This window comes from Vanacampus margaritifer, chromosome 12 (assembly GCF_051991255.1).
Source record: "Vanacampus margaritifer isolate UIUO_Vmar chromosome 12, RoL_Vmar_1.0, whole genome shotgun sequence".
Lineage (NCBI taxonomy): Eukaryota > Metazoa > Chordata > Actinopteri > Syngnathiformes > Syngnathidae > Vanacampus > Vanacampus margaritifer.
The window spans coordinates 1,430,991-1,455,423 of record NC_135443.1 but is presented as its reverse complement, the minus strand read 5'-3'; the positions used below and the strand labels follow the sequence as shown (position 1 = coordinate 1,455,423).

At 39.3% G+C, this 24,433-nt stretch overlaps 1 protein-coding gene across 2 annotated transcripts; it reads left to right on the top strand.

The window, feature by feature from the left end:
• Window positions 1-1,217: 1,217 nt before the first annotated feature.
• Window positions 1,218-24,412, top strand: LOC144061392 (1-phosphatidylinositol 4,5-bisphosphate phosphodiesterase beta-1-like). 2 transcript variants are annotated; one of them, XM_077581795.1, is made up of 32 exons: window positions 1,221-1,768; window positions 4,517-4,594; window positions 5,714-5,782; window positions 6,557-6,697; window positions 6,766-6,845; window positions 7,847-7,900; window positions 8,752-8,827; window positions 10,279-10,379; window positions 11,584-11,747; window positions 11,819-11,965; window positions 12,061-12,218; window positions 13,004-13,086; window positions 13,208-13,292; window positions 13,362-13,521; window positions 13,831-13,889; window positions 14,058-14,154; window positions 14,268-14,352; window positions 14,653-14,777; window positions 15,587-15,741; window positions 15,813-15,980; window positions 17,048-17,147; window positions 17,241-17,345; window positions 17,517-17,629; window positions 17,877-18,027; window positions 19,096-19,149; window positions 19,744-19,921; window positions 19,983-20,112; window positions 21,017-21,093; window positions 21,255-21,344; window positions 21,469-21,526; window positions 21,611-21,697; window positions 22,492-24,412. In XM_077581795.1, the coding sequence occupies exons 1-32, from the start codon at window positions 1,670-1,672 to the stop codon at window positions 22,642-22,644; spliced, it is 3,480 nt and encodes a 1,159-aa protein (XP_077437921.1). In that variant the 5' UTR covers window positions 1,221-1,669; the 3' UTR covers window positions 22,645-24,412. The 2 variants fall into 2 exon arrangements, with proteins under 2 accessions (XP_077437922.1, XP_077437921.1); XM_077581796.1 differs by lacking the exons at window positions 21,469-21,526; window positions 21,611-21,697; window positions 22,492-24,412 and having other exon boundaries at window positions 1,218-1,768; window positions 21,223-21,344.
• The last annotated feature ends 21 nt before the right edge of the window (window positions 24,413-24,433 follow it).

Genomic DNA, 24,433 nt, shown 5'->3' with positions numbered 1-24,433 from the left:
AATACAACACTCGATGTGTGGTATTTGTACACAAAACATTCAAAACACATTTTTGCCACAAATTTGCAGCTAGAAAAGTTAACGCTCCTCTTCCACCAGCTAACTCAATCAGGCTTTTCCCAGCCGCGTTGCCATGGCAACAACCAGCAATTTCAAAGTAAACCGCTCCGATACCACCAATTGTTTTGGACAGATGTTGCGCAGAAAAGCAGAAAACAATTCCGTGTGTGTGTGTGTGTGTGTCTGATGTGATGAAAATGATCCTCGCACAAAGCACGCATTTGGCAGCCGTCCACCTGCTGATGAACTCAACAAATCATTCCAACTTCAACATTCAGATTCAAGTCATCGCATTTCATTTCTTTGTATGATCACAAAATTTTAGAAAAACTGAAATTCCAAATTTCGTCTCGTTTCCACATATCGGGGCCGATTTCAAACCATTCCAACTTCAACATGCTATGCTAGGTCATTGTACAGTACATCATTCCACGTCATTCCGTATCATTTACTACCATTCCGCGTCAATTTGTATCCATCCAAATCAATCCAAGTCATTCCACATCATTCCACATGCTTCCATATTTTGTCATTCCGCATTTCAGCCTTCACACGCGTTTTTTTTTTCTCCAGAAATTGCCTTCTCTATAGAGAAGGGTAAAAAAATAACCCAATTATGGATCAAAAATGGACCCATCCACTTTATGGGTCAATTTGACCCAATTTTCTGGGTTGCTTTATACAAAATGACCCAATTTTTTGACCCAAGTAAAGAATTTTGGAGAGTTGTTTTACACTAAAAGACCCATTTCTTGACTCAAAGTTGGGTCAAAGCAGAGGATTGGTCCATTTTGGACCCATAGTTGGGTTATTTTTGGCCCAACTATTTTTAGTGTGCGCACTATTTATTTATTTATTTTTCCAAATGTGATGCATACTGTAAAAAGTTATACTTTTTTTTTCTTTTTTTTTTAGAGCTCAGTATTGTTCATTCGATTTGACATCATCATTGTTCTCCTTTTTTTTAAAAACAAATAAATTTTACATTTTTTTATAAATTAATAAATTAATAGTAATAAATAAAAAGTTATACTAAGGTAAGGAAATGTCTCTTCCTCCAATCCTCCTACACGGTCCCACCTGTTGACCGAACATCAAAAAGTCAAGCACTTCCTCCTGCTGGCCTCATTTGACTGAAGTGTCGCGGGTTTTTTTTTTTTCATCCCCTCCCCACTTTTGCATTCCGCCTCCGCTCCACCACTCATCTTCCCCTCTTTCCCTTTTCCTCTCCTCCTCGTCCCTCCATCCATCCCTTCCCTCTCATCCCTCCCCCATCTGTGGGAAGCCGCTTTGCGCATGTCGCCGATGAGTCAATTTGTGGAGGCTGAGCGCACACACACACATACACACACACGCGCGCACACGTGTTGTCGTCTCCCATAAAGGCATCTGCTTCAGTCTGTCTCTTGCAGCACACAAGGGCGGGCGGGGGCGGACCACCGATAGTAGCACCAGCCGCGGCACAAGAAGGACAAGATGCTGAGGAGGAGGAGGACGCAGCGGCAGCAGCAGCGGCAGCAGCGGTCCGCCGTCTCCGCCTGTTGACGGGAGTTTGACAAGCTCGAACCCAGCCCCCCCCCCCCCCCACCCCAGGCCGGCGTCTTGAGCCATGGCCAGCGCCCAGCCGGGGGTCCACGCCTTGAAACTCCAGCCCCCCGCCGTGTCCCCAACCCTGAGGAACGGCAGCAACTTCATCAAATGGGACGAGGTAGGACGGCCGCAAAAGTGCAACAATTGCAAAAATGAATTGACCTGAGAGATCTCACAAGCTTTATTGAAAATGATCTGAGGAATTTATTTATGAAACACGTTCATGTTTGGCTTTGGAAAAATCTCTGGGCAAACCACAGACACCCAAAAAAAAAAAAGTGTGGAGTGAAATTAGGTTGGTCTTGTTTCAATTCATTCACAAATTAGCTTACACATGATATGATTTTTTAAAATGTTTTTTTTTTACGCCTATTTGTTGTATTAACTGACAAATCTAGCGGCTTGACCTAATTGCTCTTCTCAGAAACAATATTTTTTCCTATTCATTTTGTACATGCTGATGAATGCTAATGAAAATGAGTGTATTGTATTTTTTTCATGTATATTTTATGAATTGGAAAAAAACTACTCTTTTAAACTATTATGATTGATTGATTTTTTTTTGAAGTTCAGTTCTGTTTTTAGCTTATTTATATTCTCAGAACCTATTAGCCCGATTTATTTTATTTATTTTTTATGTTCTGAGATGTGTCTATTTCTTAATTATTTTTCATGTATTTTTTAATTGAAAAATACCAGGCTAGTTTGAACTCATTTACTCTTCTTGCAAACTATATTTTTCTTATTTATTCTATGTATGTAGAAATGATGTACTTTAATGGGTTAATTTTATTTATTTATTTGCTTTGATAATATTCTTATACTTTTTAGTTTGTGTATTTGTAATTTACAAATATTGCAGTTTTAAGATGATTTATTCTTCCCAGAAACATTTATTTTTAAAAAAAATTTAAATTATATATATATATATTTTTTTTTTGTAGCTTTGTGTTTTGAGCTCATTCCTCTTAGAAACTATATATATATTTTTTTTTTTTATAAATGTAATTTGATTATTAATGTACTTAAAGTGAAAGTGTTTTTTTTAAAAAAAAATCAATCCCCCCAAAATACAAACTTACTCTAGGTTAATTGAACACTTTGCTGTTACTGTTGCATGATTGGCAGCAGGTGGAAGCGCAGGTTGATTTCACCTTCTGGCATCTTTGCGGAAGAGCATGTAATTGTTCTGCCAGTCATAACTCGCTGCCGTAGATAATTAACCAAAAAAATACATGATTTGTAATTCACCATTTCCGGACCAATTCACATAAATTCGATGCAGAATTTTCCCACAGTGAATGACTGCGTCAAGGCACTATTTATGATTCGATTTCTTTATTGACCATCTTTTGGATGAAAGCACCTGTTGATTGCATGCCAGCAACAAGTGTGTGTGCGTGTGTGTATTGGTATTTTAAAGTGCCCTCACAATGGGAACGTGTGGCGATGCGGTTGCTACGGTAACAGGCATGACGACCCCAACCTAAACAGAGCTTAATGGGATGTGGATGATTGACAATAAGTGTGTGCGTGCGTGAGTGCGTGAATATGGTATGTGCACACATGGATTTTATTTATTTATTTTCCCATTTGAGTTCTTTTGTTTCTATGCTGGCGGTTTTGAAAGAGAGTTGGTTTCCATGGCGATGCTTGACAGGGATCTTGTTAGCCGTCCTCAGCGCTTCGAGTTCTACTTTTCAGTCGTCGGCGTGGAAAGGCGCTCGGGATGAGTCAAGCGCAACCTTTGGCAAATCCTATTAAATAATAACTTGGCTATTTGAGGTTGTTGATGTGGTAACAAGCATTGATTGTTTGCTCTGAAATAGTTCTAATACTACTTATTCTATGGGCTTTATATCGGTGTAAAATGAAGTCATGAAAATGATTTTATTTTCTGTGGGTAGTAAAAATGTCTTAATTTGCAATTTGTTTTGATTGAGGATTACAGCTGTGTTGATGATGTATGTTCTGAAAATGAACTTGCGTTAATGAGGTTGTCGATGATATATTTTTCTTAATTGTTTACTCTTCTCCAAAACTGTATCCCGGGAATTTTATTTAGTGTATGTTGTAAAAATGAACCCTTGTGTTGATAAATGAAGATGCCTCGTATTTATTCAATATTTGATATTTTATTTATTAACTCATTCACTGCCATTGACGGCTATAGACGTCAAAAATTCATTTTAACTATTACTATTAGTTTAACTTTTTTTTCCACTTTTGTTAACAAGAGTATGAAAACCTATATATTTTTATTGTACATTTAGAACAGATACCATTTTTTTTATTTTAAATAAAAGAATCATTCACTGACATTGGGGACTATAAACGTCAAAAATTCATTAAAACTATTTCTATTAGTTTAACATATTTTTCGACTTTTGTTAACAAGAATATGAAAACCTAGAATTTTTTATTGTACATTTAAAACAGATATAAAATGTGTGATTAATTGTGAGTTAACCAGTGAAGTCATGAGATTAATTACAATTAAAAATGTTAATCGCCTGTCGCCCCTAATTTTTACTAATCTTTTTTTTTTAAATGAATTTATGGCAGTGAATGAGTTCATTGAGCACACTTACTACCATATTTTGATCTCAAATTAGTTCTGGGGTACCTCAAGGGTCTATCCTAGATACAGTACATTGTTCTTTCTTTAAAACCATAAGACTTCTTAGAAACATATTTTTTTCTGCCTTTGCTCTTTTCAAGCTATATATATGAGTATTTTCCTTCTTTAGTTTACTGTATGTATGTTCTCAAAATGATTGAAAAATTAGTAGTTCCAACTTCCAGGTCAGGTTTTTTTTTTTTCCTTCAAGTGTTTTATTTTGACTTTTCACATGTTCCTCCTCAGGATCTTTCCACTGTAACTCCCGTGACTCTCTTTGTGGATCCTCACGGACTTTATCTCTACTGGACCGACCAGAACAAGGTGCTCACGTGCACACGAACGTAATACACTCATTATGGATATCATAATTCATTTTAACTGTTATTCTGTTTTTATCTTATTTATATTCTCAGAACCGATTTATTTTGTGTATGTTCTGAGAAATGTGTCATGTAAATAAAAAAAAAAACGTCTTTATTTCTGTATTTTTTAATTGAAAAATATCATGCTAGTTTGAACTCATTTACTCTTCTTGCAAACTATATTTTTCTTATTTATTTTATGTATGTAAAAATGTAGTCATTATATTTTAATGGTTTAATTGTATTTATTTATTTGCTTTTTTTTTAGTAATATACTTTTTAGTTTGTGTATTTGTAATTGACAAACATTGCAGTTTTAAGCAAATTTATTCTTCCCGCACACTTCAATTTTATTTATTTTTTTAATTATACGTATTAGATATATATATATATATATTTCTTTTGCAGTTTTTAGTTCATTACTCTTAAAAGCGATATTTTTCTTTACTAATTGAACACACTCACTGCCCTGTTTTGCGCTCAAATTAGTTCTGGAGTACCTCAAGGCTCTATCTTAGATACAGTACATTGTTCTTTCTTTAACCATGTAGACTTCTTAGAGACATGTTTTTTTCTGATTGAAAAATCCATCTCTGCTTTGAGCTCAAAGTAGTTCCAACTTCCCGGTTGTTGTTTTCTTGCATGTTTTTTCTTTTGACTTTTCACATGTTCCCCCACAGGAGCTTTCCTTTTATTTACAAGATTACTGACACAACATAAATGGACTGCATGGATAACATACAGTTTATTCAAATATGAATGACTACTCATACATTGAAAATTCCCTTTTGAGTCTACGATAGACAGCTTTGATTCTAGTCAGCTAAAATGTCTTACTGTTGTACACTATGTCATTATTTGAATGCAATCTAATCACAATTTAGAAATGAGAATAACACGTGCTTTACATAAATAGGAAGTGAACACATGTGCAGACCCTAAAGATGCTCGGCATGGGGCTATTATCATTGATTGTCAACACACAGTTTGGCGCCGCTGCAGGGAACAGGATTAAGTCTGTGTGTGTGTGTGTGTGTGTGTGCGTGCGTTTGTGCGTGTGTGTATGTACGTCTTCCAGGAGACCGAGTTGTTAGACTTGACCCACGTCAAAGATGTCAGGACGGGCAGAAGCACCAAAACTGCCAAGGTAACGGCGGCCTCTTCACCTTCTTACCGCCTCCTCTTCACCTCCTTCACCGCCGTCTTCCACGTCGCCTTAGAAACGCAAACTCGCTGCTTCTTCATGTAAAGGGGGATGGAGGGGGGGGGGGCACACGTAGCGAAACATTTGTATGCTCAAAAGCTCATTGTGCATTCCAAAAGCTCTAAACTATGTACATACAGCGTGTTATGTTATAACCCAGTCGTATGCTCTTTTGATTGGAAATAGAGATTTGTGTTTTTAATCAATTTGTGTCTTCTGCTTGGATAATTTTCATGGTTGACATAATTAGGACACTTAATCTTTCAATCTGCCTTTTAAAGGTCTTGAAAATGCCGCATTGTTGTCCAAATGAAAAATAATAAATCAATGTTTCATTAGATAAGGTGGATTGATTTGGTTTTGCGTGCCGCGACAGTGGATATGAAAAGTCTACACACCCCTGCTCAAATGCCAGATTTTTGTCATATAAAAAAATAGACCAAGATAAAGCCCCCCAAATCACAACACGTGGGAAAATATGTTGCGGTCTGATGAGACCGAGGTTTGAACTTTTTGGCTGTAATGCCAAAAGGTTATGTTTGGCACAAACATAAGTCTGCTCATAATCAAAACAACATTAATGGCCACAGTAATGACTGAACTGAAAACGTTTCAAAAATGATTTCTCAACCTGACGTTTGAACGCGCCTTTTTATATCCACTCAACCGCCAAGCTGCTTTTCGATCACAAAGCGATTGCGTCCTATTGGCCAATAGGAGGCCAAGTTGCGGGAGCTGCTGGACGTGGGCAACCTGGTGGGCCGGCTGGAGAACCGCATGGTCACGGTGGTGACGGCCTCCGACATCGTCAACGTCAACCAGATCATCTTCATCGCGTCTCAGGAGGATGAGGCCAAGGTTCGATGGTGATGATGATGAGGATGATGATGGTGATGATGGTTCGATGATGATGATGGATTTGGTAGGTGTGGTGTGAGGATCTCTTTTGTCTGTCTTCCAACCTGCTGAGCCACAACCTCAACAGAGACCACAGCCTCCTCAAAGCGTGAGTCAACAAACACACACAAAGTCTGCGATCAGGTTGTTTTTAGCAATTTGGATGCTAGGAAATATCCAAAATCATTTGATCTGAAGTGTAGTCCAAAAAATGTTTTTAAAGGGTTTTGTAATTTCACAGTTTCTTTCTTTCCTTGTTCAAGATTTGTAATTTTCCAATTATATCCCTCTTTTTTTTGTGTGTTTCTTTCTGACACATTTTCCCAGTTTCTCATTTTTCCCTTCCATTTTTTAAATATTGGAATTTTCCCTTTTTTCTCATTTATAAAAATTCTTCCTGTTATTTATTTTCCTTTTTCCAATGCTTTATTTTTAACCCTTGCCATCCTGTCATTTATTAATTTTTTTCTAACCATTTTTCTTTTCTCTTTTTTTATATTTTTTTCTCACATTTTGACTTTAGTCATTTTCCGCCTTTGTCTTCTTTCCTCGTTTTCCTTTTAAATTTTTTCCATGTAATACTTTTCTTTTTTGTAATTTTTTTTTTAATTCTTTGCCTATTTGTTTCTTTCTTTTATACCATCCATCCATTTTTAGAACCGTTTATCCTCACAAGAGTCGCGGCCATGTTTCCATTATTAAAGTTGCCATTTTCCCTTTTGGCTTGAATTTTTATCCCTCTTTTTTGTTTGTTTCCTTTCCTCTTTTTTTCCATTGTTTTTCATTCATCTTTATTTTTCTACCCTAACCCATTTTGCTTCTTTTTATACCATTTTCCTCTTATTATTATTATTCCCTTTCCCCCCCCTCATTTTTTCCCTTTCATCCCTGTCTTTTTTGTCTCTCTTTCCTCTTTTCTTGCTACGTAATATCCTCAAATCCGGGTCCGACAGTCTTTGTTTTTTCATCTGAAAAGCTGTTCATTTTATTTGAAAAGTTGTTCATTTGATGGAGCTGGTTGACCAATTGATACAAAAACTCAGCAAATAGATTGTCAGAGTTTTGAAAGTGTGTATTAAAAGAATCCAACGCATCTTTTTGTTCCGGCAGGTACGTGAAGTTGACTCTCCAGCCCAACACGGATGGCAGAATTCCCGTCAAGAAGTGAGTCGGGCCTTTTTGTTCGCTGTGCGCCTGTACCGCAGCCGGCCGCCGGCCCCCGCGCTATCCCGCCGAGCCAATCAGCAGAGACGTGCACAAATTTCATAACTTTGCTCTTTCCCGTCGCCCGCTTCCCAAAATAAACTCAATTCCACGTGCACTTGGGAAAGCAAAAACAGGGACAGGATCCATCAAGGTGCTTAATTCAGCACTGACCTGCTAATCGACCGGCGGCGGCGCATGTGACGCCAGGATGAAGGAAGGACACGGGAGACTTTTAGGAGGCCCGATGGGGACGTTCACCCCCTTTTCACACTGCCTGTCCACAACAGGAATTTGACCAATGCAAAATTGGGGTTGAAGTTTTATTTTGTGAAAGGGTCCAAAGGGATTTGTTAAGTAAAGGATCTGAGCAATATTTATGAGTTGTTTTACATTTCTTGACTCAAAGTTGAGTCAAATTGACCCAAGTAGAGGATCGGTCCATTTTTGACCCATAGTTCGTTTTGACCCAACTGTTTTTAGGGTGCCATTTTGTGCATGTGCAAGAGTTGCACATGATTGAAATATGGTCAGCTGATGTGGTTTCCCCTGTTTCAGTGCAAGGGGCTAAACAATTGTGATGAAAAGACGAATTTCAATCCCACATGAACGGCTCCTTGTTTAAATGCGGGACGCTTCTCGACAGTCCGCTCGGAAATGGACCACGGCCAAGTAATCCGTGTCGTCCCTCCAGACCAGGATTCGTCTCGAGTCCCTTCAAGGACGTGTCGGGACGTTTGCAGAATTTGAAGTGATCCTGTGTCGTGAGCAGATCGTAATGAGATTGAATCCACTTTTTTTTTGTCTTTCAGTTTCGTTCGCTTGTTTTCATCAGACAGGAAGCGAGTGGAGAACGCCTTGGAGAACTGCCGACTTCCTTACGGGCGGGTCTGTCAAAAGGCTTTTTTTCTTTGGAATTGTGAAATGAGTTGAGCTTCATGAAGAGTAACAGTCGGAATTGTTCATGCTGTCACTTTATAGATTTGTTTTCAAGCTATTTCCAACATATTAAATTGGTTAACAACGTGAAAAATATCAGTGTTGATTTGTGAAAAATATTCAATTGAGCCAATTTGAAAATATGTTTTCTCCCGCCCAACACCGACGATATGTTCTTAAAGGGGAAGTCAAGTCCAAAATATCTTTGCGCCCCCATTCGTCTAAGCGCGACTTTGTGATGACGTATGACGGTGTTTGTGAAATATGAGTTAAGCGGCAAAATGCACTCATTTGCGCACAACTCAGAGGGCAGCCATTTTGCCACTTGTTTTGTCGACGGAAAATGTAATATACTTTTTAGTTTGTGTATTTGTAATTGACAAACATTGCAGTTTTAAGCAAATTTATTCTTCCCTCACACTTCAATTTTATTTATTTATTTAATTATACATATTATATATATATATATATATATATTTCTTTTGCAGTTTTTAGTTCATTACTCTTAAAAGCGATAATTTTCTTTACTAATTGAACGCACTCACTGCCCTGTTTTGCGCTCAAATTAGTTCTGGAGTACCTCAAGGCTCTATCTTAGATACAGTACATTGTTCTTTCTTTAACCATATAGACAGACTTCTTAGAGACATGTTTTTTTCTGATTGAAAAATCCATCTCTGCTTTGAGCTCAAAGTAGTTCCAACTTCCAGGTTGTTGTTTTTTTGCATGTGTTTTCTTTTGACTTTTCACATGTTCCCCCACAGGAGCTTTCCTTTTATTTACAAGATTACTGACACAACATAAATGGACTGCATGGATAACATACAGTTTAAATTTGGGCTCAGGTACCAACCAATCACCGCCTCTGGGTGTGGTCACGTGACCTTCAAAAGAAGTGATGTCATTTTCAGTCTAACAGGTGGATTTTGCTGCTGAATTCATATTCTACAAACACAATATTCATCAGAATGCCGTGTTTCGACTTGTGGGAGTGCACAGAGCAAATTACCATATAAAACATAGCATACATTTATTTATATAACTCAGCGAAATATTGTCCGATTTTAAATACTGCAAAAGTCATCTGTATTCTTAAGTAAGTGTTGCCATCAGACCCGTGTTTCTTCGTCCCTTTTTACATCCGCAGTGTGAATATTTCAAATGAGGAACATCTTAAACATTAGCCATTGATTTTCTGAGCTTCGTGTCCTCTGCATGCTCTCGTCTTTCTCTTCTTCTTCTTTTTTTTTTTTTTATCTGACGGCATTCATCTGCCGTTGGTCTCGCGCGGTGACTCACGGTGCACGAAGGGGACACTCGAGCTTGGATCTTAAATGAAGGGAAGATTGCGTGAATGCGCCTGCAGCGCGTTTGATGTTCTTGTTGCGTGCGCTCAACAGGGCGACGCCATCAAAGTGGAGGACTTCACGCCGGACGTGTACAAGAGCTTCCTGGAGCAGTTTTGTCCTCGTCCGGAGCTGGCCAACATCTTTAAACTGCAGTGAGTGCAGCGCGCCTTCCTTTTTGCTCGTTTGTCTTCTTTGAGAGAGCAGGATGACGAAGACGAGCAGAGAACACGCACAGAACTCACTTTGGAGTGCAACGGGGACATATTCACTGTGCTTTTCCATATTTTAATATCTTACTGTCTGAAATGGAATGAATTCATTTATTTTACTGAAAATTCCAAAAGTGAAGTGCGGAAAGTATTTACAGCACTTTACTTTTTCCATATTTCTTACACCCTTATTCCACAATGCTTTAAATCTGATTCTTTTTTTTTTATTCTAAACAAAACAACCAGGTAAGAATATATGGACAAAAAAAATATCACATTTTTGTAAAAAAAAAATCAAATAAAATAAAAGGTTAAAAATAAGAAACTAATAAATCTCATATGCATTCATTTCCATTTTTGTTGTTGCAGCCTGCTTCTTTTCTTTTTTTAAATCAACATTTTACACTCAGCAAACCACTAAAACAATTTGTTATTTTAATTGTTTACCAAATTTGTAAAATAATAATAAAATAATAATAATAATTTGAATTTAATCTATTTAATAAAAATAACGAAACCCAATGTAATTAAAGTTACATCCGGAAAGTATTTAGAGCATATCATTTTTTTAATACACGCAATAAATACCCCATTAGGAATATATTTTTTTTTAATAAAGTGTACATAGCACACTGCATGTGAAAAGTATTTAGTCCTTTACTTTTTCTACATTTTATTATCTACTATCCTTTTTCCAAAATGCATTCAATTCATATTTCCCCCACATAAATTCTCCATGCAGTTAACACCCCATAATAACAATATCAACTTTTGTTTGTGTGCAAATTGATGAGAAATCAAAAACTTTGAAATGTCACATTTATTAGTTTCCACTTATGTGATTTGTAGAATTTTGAAGAGGAAATGAATTGAATCCAATTTGAAATAAGCTTGATACCAGCATAATGAGGAAAGAATTCAAGTGTTATGAATACTTTTTTGGGAAATCACAGTAAAACTCAATGTGGGTTGAGTCAGGATTTTGTACATATGGAACAGTATATGGACTTATTCATGATCCGGTTTTCTGGTATGCGCGATATGGTTGGCCACGCAGAGCAGACGTTAGCATCAGGGTTGTGATTCTCCATCCATCCGTTCCGCATTACGTTTTGACATGACAAAGCTCAAGCGGCGTTTCCCGTAGGGGGGGCGATGACGGGTCCGTGTCGGTGGATCAGATGACGGAGTTCATCAACAACAAGCAGCGGGACCCCCGACTCAACGAGATCCTCTACCCGCCTCTCAGGCCCGCTCAGACGCAAACCCTCCTCGAAAGACACCAAAGCGACACGATGCTCCTGGAGCGAGGTGAGAGCAAAACACGCGCACCCCGCAAAAAATCAAATGGATCACGTTGAGTGTGTGCGCGCGTTGTCCAGGCTTGATCTCGTTGCAGGCCTTCTGCAGTTACCTGTCGAGTGACGAGAACGGCGTCATCCCTCCCGACAAACTGGACCAGTCTGAAGACATGAGCTTCCCGCTCTCGCACTACTTTGTCAACTCCTCGCACAACACCTACCTGACAGGTATCACGCACGCACACACATCCACGCCGTGCACCTCAACCCTGTTTCCCGCAACACGGCTCGGAAACCCACAGATTGTGTTTTTTGGTCTGCAGCGGGCCAGCTGGCGGGGAGCTCGTCGGTGGAGATGTACCGACAGGTCCTGCTGGCCGGATGTCGCTGCGTGGAGCTGGACGTGTGGAAAGGTCGCACGGCCGACGAGGAGCCCGTCATCACGCACGGATTCACCATGACCTCCGAGATCCCCTTCAAGGTCAGCACGTGTACACGCACGCGGGAAAAGAATGATGGAGAAATTGGAAAGCAAAAGACTGTACATTATATTTAATTGGTTTTGTTTTTTGGGGGTGAGGAAATAATTGATCAATGTAGACGTTTTTACTATTTTGGTTTGTTTATTTTACAGGAATTCATTGAGAAATTGTAAAATTTGCATTTTTTTGGGGGGGCAGTTTCGAAAATTTTAATATTTTAACAAATATGTTCTAGATTGTATTTTTTTGTCATGAGTCTGTTAATTATGATCATTAATAGAATTGTTGTTGTTCTTTTTGTTTTGTTTTTTTGCATTTTCATAATTCAAATAAATAAAACAATTTAGTAAAATTTTTAAAAATTTTAAATTTTAGAAAATAAATAAAATTAACCCATATTACTTAAATTGTTTATATATTTTAGTTACTGTCGCATTGGTTTTAATTGTTAGAATTATATTTGTTTAAAAATGGAAAATAAAAATAACAGCCATCGTTTTTTGCTTATATACTTTCTCACTAGGAAGGAAATTATTATTATTATTTTAAAACCATGCATGCTGGGTTTTTTTATGGCTGCGTTTTACTATTATGGCTTTCTTTCTCATTTCTTTATTTTTCAAAAATGAGAAAACTTTGCCCTTATTTTTTTTCTTGCCATCATCTTGGCTATTATCATCAATAAAACATTTTGTCTTTTTTTTTTCTTTTGCTTTCTCAAACTTCCATATTTGAACAAAAAAAAATAGCCCTTTTTCTTGTGTTTTTTTTTTTTTAAAACCAGGAAGTAATTGAGGCCATTGCCGAGTGCGCCTTCAAGACGTCACCTTTCCCGGTCATCTTGTCTTTTGAGAACCACGTCGATTCGTGAGTAACTTTCACAACAAAATGTCTAAACTGCTTTGGGAAAATGATGAGCGATAACTTTCCTCAGCTTTTCATTTTGACACATTTCCTTTTACTTACGGCTAAAATATCCTTCTGTCAGTTTGAAGCAACAGGCTAAAATGGCGGAATATTGTCGCTCCATCTTCGGGGAGGCGTTACTGATCGACCCGCTGGACAAATACCCGGTATGAACTTTCTAGAAAGATAGAAAGAAGATTGGTGGCGGTGACGGCCTGGTCATGATTTTATTACAGCTGGAGTCGGGCATGCCGCTGCCCAGCCCTCAGGAGCTGATGGGCAAAATCCTCATCAAGAACAAGAAATCTCACAAAGCCGGCGGCGACGTCAAGAGGCTGACGGAGCAGCCGGCCAATCAGGACCCTGAGCCCGTGTCGCTTAGCAACAACGCGACAGGTACGACGGGCGACACGAGGAGGGCCTTGAGCCAAGTCCACCCAATCAAATATTCGTTCAAGCTATTTTGGAGATTTTTATTGGCACAATAAAGGCTTTTTTAGAGTTTAAGTGTACCTAATGAAGTGGCTGAAAAATCCTCACTCGGCGCAATTGGAGGATCGCTCATAAAAATTCTGTAAAGTATGTAATGTATTAAGTTTTTATACGACACCGCACTGCATATAAAAACTTCTACAGATGATTATTTGACTCACGATTGAATGAAAATGGAGCTGAGTCAGTGAAAGTCCATTTTTATATTTGCAGCGGAGATGGAGGCTGAGAGTGAGGAAGACGACGATGATGACGACGATGACGGTAAAAAGGTCAGTTCTGGCGTCACTTTTCGCATTCAAGCGGCCGATTTTTGATGATTTGAAAAAGGGCTAACATGTACGTACGTGTAAACGATGTCTCCAAAATATCGACGGACCAAATAATGAATCAAAGAATTGTTGCACCTCAACTGGTGACGGTGAAACTGTTGTTTGCAGGGCTCAGCGGAGCGCGAGGCCGTGGCCACGGAGGAGATGTCCACGCTGGTCAATTACGTGCAGCCCACCAAGTTCAACTCCTTCGAGGCCTCCAAGAGTAAGCGAGGCAGAGCATCAGAAGACAAGCGGACGTTCGCTGTGCTGGACGCCTGGCAGTCTTTAATGAGGGAGAAACGTGCTCAAGTGTGTGTCCTGTCGTTGTGTGCGTAGAGGCGGCCCGCTGTTACCACATGTCGTCATTTGTGGAGACCAAAGCTCTGGAGCATCTCACCAAGTCGCCGGTGGAGTTTGTGGAGTATCCTTAGCAACGGTTGCCACGGGCGACTGCTCACATCCCGGCTGCTTCTTTCTCTTCAGATATGAAGCCTTTTGAAAAAGAGCATTCGCTGATAACTTATGCCGCCGCAATGCCTTTGATCCCTCGTGTGAATATGTAAGCGCAGTATACCGACATCAAGGACATCATATTAGGTACACCACATCCAATTCAAGAGCCACATATTCAAATTTGACTCATTTTTTTGGCTGACACTGATAAAGAGCTGCGAATTGTGAAAATGTGACATGTAATACTTCTTGACCCGGAATCCACCAGATACAATAAATCCCAGCTGAGTCGGATTTATCCCAAAGGAACCAGAGTGGACTCATCCAACTTCATGCCGCAGCTCTTCTGGAATGCCGGCTGTCAACTGGTGGCTCTCAACTATCAAACCATAGGTGAGGAGTCCAGAATTTCACATTTTTGTGGGGTTTTCCCCCCTGCTTTTATATTGTTATTATTATTATTTGTAATTATGTTATTTATTTATTTTATTATATTATTATTTATTTATTTTCTTATTTATTTATTTCTTTTCTATTTTTTTTTATTTTTTTTTTGTCATTGAAGGACCCTTAAATTGATCCTAAAATGGCTGCTTCAAACCAAAATGGCAAACTTTTTTTTGTTTCTCTGGGCACGGCTTCTTGAGACTTTTTTTTTTTGTGGGTCTGCTCATGACAGAAATCTCATGTGGCTGAAACTGACTTCAGGAGCTGAATTTTGAAATCTTTCTAGAACCGTTTGTTTTTGAAGAACCTCTGGAAATGGCCAAAATAAGCAAGCCCCGCTTCAAAACAAAACGGCAGACTTAATGCCATGACTTTTTTTTTTTTTTAAGCATCTGCTTACGATGGTCTACCAAATTTTATGTTGCTAAGCTAAATTGGCTTCTGGGGATACAGTTTCAAAAATGTGTAGGACTGGTTTCTTTTTGAATGGTCAGAATAGCAGACTTCATGTTATTATTATTATTATTATTATTGTCATTGAAGGACCCACAAATTGATCCTAAAATGGCTGCTTCAAACCAAAATGGCAAACTTTTTTGGTTTCTCCGGGCATAGCTTGCTCACGATGGCTGTGCCTACAAAATGTCATGTTCCTAAAGCTGACTAAGGGATAAAAAAAAATAAAAAATTGGCCCAAAACGCAGGAAGGAGCAAAGGCTATGAGAGAATGTTTTTTTTTGTTTTGTTTTTTCCAGATCTGTCCATGCAGTTGAACCTCTTCATGTTTGAGTACAACGGTCGCAGCGGCTACAGGCTGAAGCCCGAGTTCATGCGGCGCCCGGACAAACATTTTGACCCCTTCACGGAGAACACGGTGGACGGCATCGTAGCCAACACGCTCGCCGTCAAGGTTCGCCACCAGGAAGCATCTGCGCCTCCCCCTGCTGGCCGCCGCCACTTTTCACACGCTGTGCCTCGCAGGTGATCTCGGGCCAGTTCCTCAGCGAGCGCAGGGTGGGCGTCTACGTGGAAGTGGAGATGTTCGGCCTTCCTGCCGACACCAGGAGGAAAGCGCTGAAGACCAAAACCTCGCAGAACAACAACGCCGTCAACCCGGTGTGGGATGAGGAACCCGTCGTTTTCAAGAAGGTGGGAAACGAGGCGTAAGCAGCCTCAACCGCTACACACACAAACATTTGGCTTTTGGAGACTTTTTTTGTGAGTTCTTGTGTTTTTCAGACATGGCTTCTTGAGATGTTTTTTTTTTGTGGCTCAGTCTACTCATGTTCTTTAGATTTGATTTTACGCATGGTAGACAAGCCTACCAAATGACATATTACAAAGACAAAGACGGTTCAAGGGCAGCGTTGTTGTTTTTTTAAGATTTCTAAGACCTTTTTATTTTATTTTTTTAGTGCTTTGTGGTGTTTATATGTTATTAATTTATTGTTTTATCCGTCTTGTATGACTAATTTTGCCCCATGTACAGCACTTTATATGCGGCAGTGGTAAAGTTGAAATGAGTTGATTTTGAAGCCCCTGAAAATGGCCAAAATGGCCAACGTTTTTGTAACTTTTTATTCATGGCTTCTTGGCACTATTTTGGGAGTCTACTCATGATAAGCCTACATACCAAATTTCAGGTTGCTAAGTCAAACTGGCTTTGGGAGCTGAATTTCATCTAATAAAATGAAACCCCGAAAAAAAAGGACCGGTGTGTTTTGAAGAAAACATTGGGAATAACCAAAATGGCCGACTTCCTCCTGTCTTTTATGACATTGCTTCTTGAGACTTTTTTGTGGGTCTGCTCATGATCGACACGTCTACAAAAGTAAAACTGACTTAAAGGGCTGAAAATTCTACAACCTGTTTTTTTTTTTAACAACCGGAAATTGCCAAAAATCCCCTTAAAATGGCCGACATCCTGTGTACGGTTTCTTGAGACTTTTGTGTGAGTCTACCCATGATTGACAAAGTTCATGCAATCAAACTAGCTTCATGGGCAAAATTTTCTATCTCTTTTTCTGTGTCTTTTCCGTTGATGATTTTTTTGAGCCTCTATTAAAAAAAAAATTGGGCATCTATAATTGTTGTGAATATTTCTGCCATGGATGGTAGAATAATCCAAAATTCTGCCTTTCGCCAACTTTGATTGGAATGGTTGAATGAGGCTCCAAATGGTCCCGATTGACGTCCGTCCCGATTTTTTCTGCCAGGTGATTCTCCCTACACTGGCCTCGCTGCGAATCGCCGCCTTTGAGGAAGGAGGGAAGTTCATCGGCCATCGCATAATTCCCGTGTCCGCCGTACGACCCGGTACTTTTCACTTGCCTATTTTCTTCGTCTACTCTCACGTTAAGATGTCAAGGAGACTCCGCGGCTCTGATTGTGCACGTGTATTCTTTCAAGGCTATCGCTATATCGGCCTGAGGAACGAGAAGAACCAGTCTCTTGTTTTGCCCGCAGTGTTCGTCTACATCGAAGTCAAAGATTACGTCCCGGACACTTTTGCAGGTACACGCGTGAAGAAAAATCATGGGAAAGCCAATCAGAGGAAAACTCGGGCCTACGAAAACCGAGATTCCACCGCATGTGGGCAAAAAAAAAAAATGCACGTTATTAAGACATCTGTGAACTGTTTTCAATTGTGGTGGGGGGGAAACGCACATGGTTGTTCCCTTGCAGACGTGATCGAGGCTCTGTCCAACCCGATTCGATACGTCAACCTGCTGGAGCAGCGTTCCAAGCAGCTGGCCGCGCTCACGCTGGAGGACGGAGACGACGACGCGCGCGCCGAGGTCAGAAAGGACGAAATACAGCTACAATAGAGGGATAATGGGGTTGCAAAAGTGTTCACACCCTCCTTTCACAGGGGAGGTGGTTGGGTTCAGAATTAGCCAAACACATTCAAACATGTTGAACTGGATGTCAGCACACTTGCCATCGTTTCACGCGCCGCTGATGTCATCCATATCCACACAATCCGTTCCTGAGTCATAGTCATGATTTCGACTTTGCGCTTTTTTTTAACTGGCCGCTTTCCAGGACGAAGTGGACAGCTGCACCGAGCGTAAAAACGATCCCAAGTCAACGTTGGTGGAGAACGGTCTGAGCCCGGGCCCCGGACCCACGGGCCAGGCTCCGGTCGCCACCGCACCCAAACCCTCAGCGGCCAATCAGCAAGCAGCTACGACAGGTAGTGGCATCACTGTAAACCAGGTTTCCCCAATCCTGGTCCTCGAGGGTCGGAGTCCTACAGGTTTGAGATGTTTTCGTCCTCCAAAGCATCTGATTCTAAAGATCAGGATCGTTTTTAGGCGTCTGCAGATCTTGCTGATGAGATGATTATTGGAATCAGGCGTGTTGGAGTACGGACACATCTGAAAAAATTATTTATTCTCATTTTTAACTCATTGACTCGCAGCCATTTTCACTGAAGCAACCCCCTTCGCTCCTGGCTGTTTTACTGGATTTGGATTCATTTTGCAAGGCCCACAGAATATTGTGTTCTATTGCTATAAAACGTGGAAGCTACCAAAAGAAAGATTGGAGTCTCTTCTTTCATCAGAAAAAAAAAGTAGAATATCTTTTTCCGTTTCCGTTTTGCAGCAATTAGCATTAGAATATAGCTAAGTCTCATCATTATTCACAAACTTGTTGAAAGCACTGTCAAAAAGAGCTTGTTGCAACATGGCCCTGGTTGATCTCTCATACTCTGCTGCCACCTGCTGGCCGTTTTTGTAATTACTACTATTTCTTCACGCGTTCTCTTTGTCTTTGGGACACTTGAAACATTTAAAATCGAATGTATTTATATGTTTTGGGGAGCAAATAAGTTAATAATTATGTTTAACTGTTAACTTATCAATTGTTGAATAAAATATGTTAGATTTATATGTTAAACTATTTATTACAATAATACAATCAATAATGTGATTTTTTTTAATTACAACAAATTGACCAACAATTTAACAAAAAACAAGAAAGTCAAATGTGTTTATTTTTCATGTTTTTCATTTTATTGTTTACAATGAAACAATGCGATAGATGAGGTAAAATGGTGCTAATAATTGGACGTATTAGCTATTTATTACAATCATTTACTCTCATTTTTAATTGTATTATTTATAATAATAATGCAGCAAATATTACAGGACTCCTGATAATCTCAATGTTTTGTGAACCGCTTTGCTAACACCTGACCTGGACTGAGCGTGGAAGCAAAATCAGGCTTGTTTCGTGATGTTTCTTGTCTTGTGTTTAGATGCGACCAAACCGGCAGGGAAGACTGAAGATTTGGTCTTAAGTGTTTTGATAGGTCAGTCCGCCCGTCCGTCCGTCCGTCCGTCCACTTTTCGGTTTCCAGTGCATTCATGTCAGCTTCACACACATTTAAGCTTAAGATGTTTACAAAACCACGAGCGTGTAGCCTTAGTATCAGAGGCATAGCTTGCCATTAGGCAAGGCAGGCTTGGGGCCCCTTAGAAGGCAGGGGCCCCAAGAGGGCACACAGATTTGACACATTGATTATTTTATTGTTTTGTAAATGTTCATGCAAAGATTTTATTAAAAAAACAAAAACCACCATGGCTTTTTTTCTATTAAAAAAAAAGACGATGTAGTAAGGATTTATTTATTTATTTAAATTTAAAAATGTACTATTATAGTAAGGCTTTTTTTTTTTTTTTTTACGACCATGCAGTTTGTCATTTTATTTTCATGTTTTCTGGCTCACTTCGAAAGATTCTTGCTTAAGTCAAACAAACTAAAACAAAACAAGTCACATGAATGAAGCACAAATAATGCTGATTGTTTTGTTGACGATACCAAGATGTGCAATTTGAAACGGACGCACTCTGTATGCTAGAAAGAATGCAAACGTTGCGTAACCGTTGAAGCGTGTGCTTGGCAGACGTGCCCGTGTGCTCGCTGGCCAGCCTGCAGCAGACCAAACTGTACCAGAAGGAGCAGCGGCGTCAGTTCAAGGAGCTGAAGGATCTGGTGAGGAGACACCAGAAGAAGACCTCCGAGCTCCTGCGAGACATCAACAACAAGTACAAGAAGACGGCCAGGCAGTGCAGCAAGAGCAGGTGGGAGGCGGACATTTTTGTCCCCCCTCCGTCACTGAAGCGTGCGCGTGTGTTTGTTCAGGAGCTCGCCGTCCGAGGAGCCCGACCAGCGTCTCCAGTCGCTGCGAGACGAGCAGCACGAGCAGCTTGTGGCGCTCAGGCAGGAGCAGTACTACAGCCAAAAGTATCTGCAGAGGGAACACGTCAAGACGGTGAGGCGACGTGACCTCCGCCAAGGAATTTAGGTCGCCAGCCACTGTGTGTGCTTACTTTGATACACATTCAGGGATTTGGGATGAGTTTGAGATGGCAGACATGGCTGCTTCTTGACTTCATAATGTGCATGAGTGCCACCTACAGGCCTGGAAGGGAATAGTGTCACTTCTACCTTCAACTCTTTTCTTTTTTTTTGGACCACATGGCTTGGCTTGTGTAATATTTTAAAAAGACAACTTTTTACATTTTTTTGTTGTTTAAATTATTTTATTTTTTTATTTAACATCTTGAAATCTTTTTCACTTATGAAATGGCTGTTTTTTAGTTTACTTTTTTATCTTACAAGACGTTTACATTTTCAACCTTTTTTTAACATCTCTTTTTTTTTTTACTTAAGGGGTCTTTTTATTTTACATTTGTTTTAAATACTTGTTTTACTTTTACTAAATGGCTGTTTGGTTTTTTGCTTTTAAAATTTTTACTTTTGTCAAATGGCCATGATTTTTTTGTACTTTTTTGTTGTTGTTTTTTTTGTTTTTGCTTGGAATGTTCATTTTACTTTTAAAAACTGACTTTTTAAATTTTATAAAATGGCCTATTGTTATTTTTTATGTGTACCTTTTACCCTTTATTTTTTTTATTACTTAAATATTTTTTTTTTTTTACTTTCTAGATTTTCTGGTAAATGGCCACATTTTTCCTCTACTTTTTCTATTTTTCAATTTTTATACATTTTTTTTTACATTTGTATCTTTAACATGTTTACATTTATATATTTTGATATTTTATACTTACATTTTGAGGGATTTCTGTTCTCTTTGCTTTTGTCCAAAGTTGCCATTTTCTTGCATCCCTGTTAATTTTGATGTTTGTATTTTTTTTTGTGAACTTTTACTTCAGCTGAACGAGCGACTGAGCAGCCTGGCTGAGGAAAGTCACAGCACGCAGATGAAGAAACTCAAAGACATCTGCAGCAAGTGAGCGCGACGTCTCCAAATGGGCTCTTGTATTGGATGTCATGAGATTGTGTTGGATTGTTTTTCATTTCCACAGCCAAGAAGCATCCGTTCACTCGGTTGACTTTCCTTTTGCGTTCGATGTTGCAGCAGATAATATTGACGGCGTGTTTTCGACTCAGGGAGAAGAAGGAGCTGAAGAGACAGATGGACCGAAGAAGAACCGAGAAAATCAACTTGGCCAAGACCAAAGAGAAACATCTAGCAGAAGAGTAGGATTTCTCATGAACGCCGGGTCGGCTGATCATCGAGCTCCGCCGCCATCTATTAATCAGCATTCCGGTCCTCGCTTGATGCATCTCTTTGAAAAGCTTTCATCTCGTCTGTGTGTTCCAGAGAGAAGATGGAGATCAATAAGTCGTACGTCAATGAAGTGGTGCAGAACATCAAACGGGTGAGCGCAGGCGCAAGTCAACTAGCGCATCTTTCGTCTGGCTGCGGTGCCAAGTCGTCTGCGTGTGTCTTTTTGCGCTTGCAGCTGGAGGAGACCCAAACCAAGCGTCACGAGCAGCTGGTGGAGCAACACAATCATCGGATGCAGGAGATACTCGAGCAGAAACCCAAGGTAGTGCACGCGCATCGGAAAAAACTTGAAACCTTTCTAACATGAATTCGCCTTTAAAACACAGACGAACGAGCGGGTCTTAATAATGCAACAGTTATCAGATGAAATTGACATAGCAATACTGATCCAAATATTACATACAAAAATATTTGACAAAAAATGCGCAACTCTTCGAAAAGTTTTTTTTTTATTGACGATCTATACACGAGTATTTGGGAAAAAAATGAAGCAGAATTATTTTAGAAAACACAAATGATATGGAAAACAAAAAATATTGGACAAAATGCAAAAACATTAGACAAAAAAAGACACAAATGTTACTTGGGGGGGTGACTAGAAAATAAATGTTATGTGAAAAATGTCCCCCAAAAAATTATAACAATGCCAAAATAATACTGAAATATTATTTTAAGAATACATGAATATTGGAACAAGAATAGAAATAAAATATATTTTTAAAAAATATTGTAAAATAATACAAAAATATTGAGACAAAAATAAAGCAATCACTAAGAAAAAGAAAAAATGATTAGAATATTTTTTTCAAAAACATTCTGAGAAAATATTCGATAACACTATCCAAATATGACATTTAACGTACAAAAATATGAGATAAAAATACTACACGAAACATACAAAAATATTTGATGTCTACACAAAAGAAGAATAATAATACAAAAGTATTCGACACCAATCCAACGTCTTCTCTGGGTCAGAAGCAGAGATCTTAAATGTGACTCAAACTGCTTTGTGAATCCTTTCAATTTCATCTCAACTTTGCTTGCGTGATTCAGCTGCAGGGCGCCATCGAGGCCGAGTTCCAGGAGAAGTTTGACCGTTTGCCCGGCGAGATTCGAGACTTCCTGCAGGACAGGAGGCCGGAGGTTCGAGGACACAGCAAGTCCCGACCGTCCACCCCCAATGAAATTCTCTCCGAGGACGACTGACGATCACGTCAAGAAAGTCCAACGTGAAGACAGCAGCTGGAAACGTGGAGGAAGTCCGACTGTTACTTTGTGTGCAATGAAGACTTTAAAAATCATTTATTTGGATCAAGCATGCACTTTGATGTACCTCAACCTTTAACACCACTCATTTCAATCATCTTTTTAGCAACCAATTATTACCTATCAACCAAGGTTACCTTCCTGCCTTCCTTCCGACAAGCAACTTTTCCACAGTCCTGCCCATCGGCTAACTTTCTAACCTACCCGACCAGCATAATGACCAACCAACCTAGTGAGCAACTAACTGACCTGGCTGTCCCTTCTACCTGCCTACCAAACAAGCCAACCTAATTCCTAGCTAACTTCCTCCCTACCTAAGCAATATTCACTTTTTGCTACCCCCAAAAAATGACCAACCATTCTTCTATATTCCTACCTAGCCACTGACCTACCTACTGCTGACCAGGACCAACTTCCTAACCTACCAGCCGATAGACCAACCAACCAAGCAACTAACCAAGCTGGCAAACAGCCTAGCAGCCTCTCTATCTATCTTAACTTACGACTTAACTTCCTGTTTCTTCTGACTGACCGACTTGCCAACCTAAACAATATTCAGTGTTTGCTAACAACAAACTTACCAACCTACCTACCATCTTACTAACCCACCATACTAGGTTCCAACTTCCAACCAACCTGGCAAGCAGAAGACCTTCGTTCCTCCCTAACTTCCTAGCTATAATGTTTGCTTAAACGCATCCACCAACCAACCTACTTCTTTATTTATCCATTGTATTTAACTAGCAACCTATAAATGTCCAGCACTGCTTACTTTCCTTCTTCCTGCTTACGATCCTTTCTTTCTTTCTTCCTTCCTTCCAAGCTTCCTTTCTAAACCTTTTTTATGCGCTAACAACGCGCGACATCCTTGTGGTGTCTGGTTGAAGCATGTTTGGATTCTGTTATTTATTTATTTTTATTTTTTTTAAATATTCACTTTATTCAGTTGAATAAATCAAATCGAAGACAGTAGAACAACTTTAGGGGTTTACTTTTTCGGTCATGTTTGGAAGCACCACATGTTCAAATGATTTTTTTTCTTCTCTCTGTCTCTTTGCATGAAGTTTAATGACGCACTTACTGTATTTAAAAAACGCGAGATGGGAACTTTCCAATGCCGTCTTTGTCGCATCGACTGTTAGCGCCTCATCAATTTTCGTCATGTTGCTGCATACAAACAAAGGGGATTTGTAATGATGATGTCATTTCTTTAAAAAAAAAAAAAAGATCTGATTGTTCTCAGTGGTAGCAAGCGGCATCCGTGTGGACTTTTGTTGCTGCCGTTCTGCATGATGTTTTTGTTTTGATGTCAAATGATATTTTCCAATGACAGCCATCAGTCAAGCTCTTCATGGTGTGAATAAGGACCAACACATGTTATTTATTATGTGTTTTTTTTTGTAAGGATGTTTAAAAAAAAAAAAACAGCTCTTTATACAGTGTTTGTGTTCTAACTCTCAACTGCATTCAACAACTTTTCGCAGGGAAACTTTTTGAATGGCCCATCTCTGAGCTCGCTAATAATGGCAACATTCACTGGTCATGTCCAAGTAATGACCATTCATGTATTTCATATGTTTATGATCAAAAGCCTTTCTGTCTGCACTGAACGGGCAATTCAACTGAGCATGCTTTGCTTTGTCAATATTCTTTGCTTTGACTGGATCGTACTTCAACACCACTTGGATGATTATTAAAAGGTTCAACAAAATAATGATGTTCGGAATAT

Excerpts from the sequence above, each read along its gene's own strand:
- LOC144061392 (XM_077581795.1), top strand. The coding sequence starts at position 1,670 with ATGGCCAGCGCCCAGCCGGGGGTCCACGCCTTGAAACTCCAGCCCCCC. Across the intron at positions 13,890-14,057 it reads ACGACGATGACGGTAAAAAG|GGCTCAGCGGAGCGCGAGGC; the intron begins GTCAGTTCTGGC and ends TGTTGTTTGCAG. Across the intron at positions 14,155-14,267 it reads CTCCTTCGAGGCCTCCAAGA|AGGCGGCCCGCTGTTACCAC; the intron begins GTAAGCGAGGCA and ends TTGTGTGCGTAG.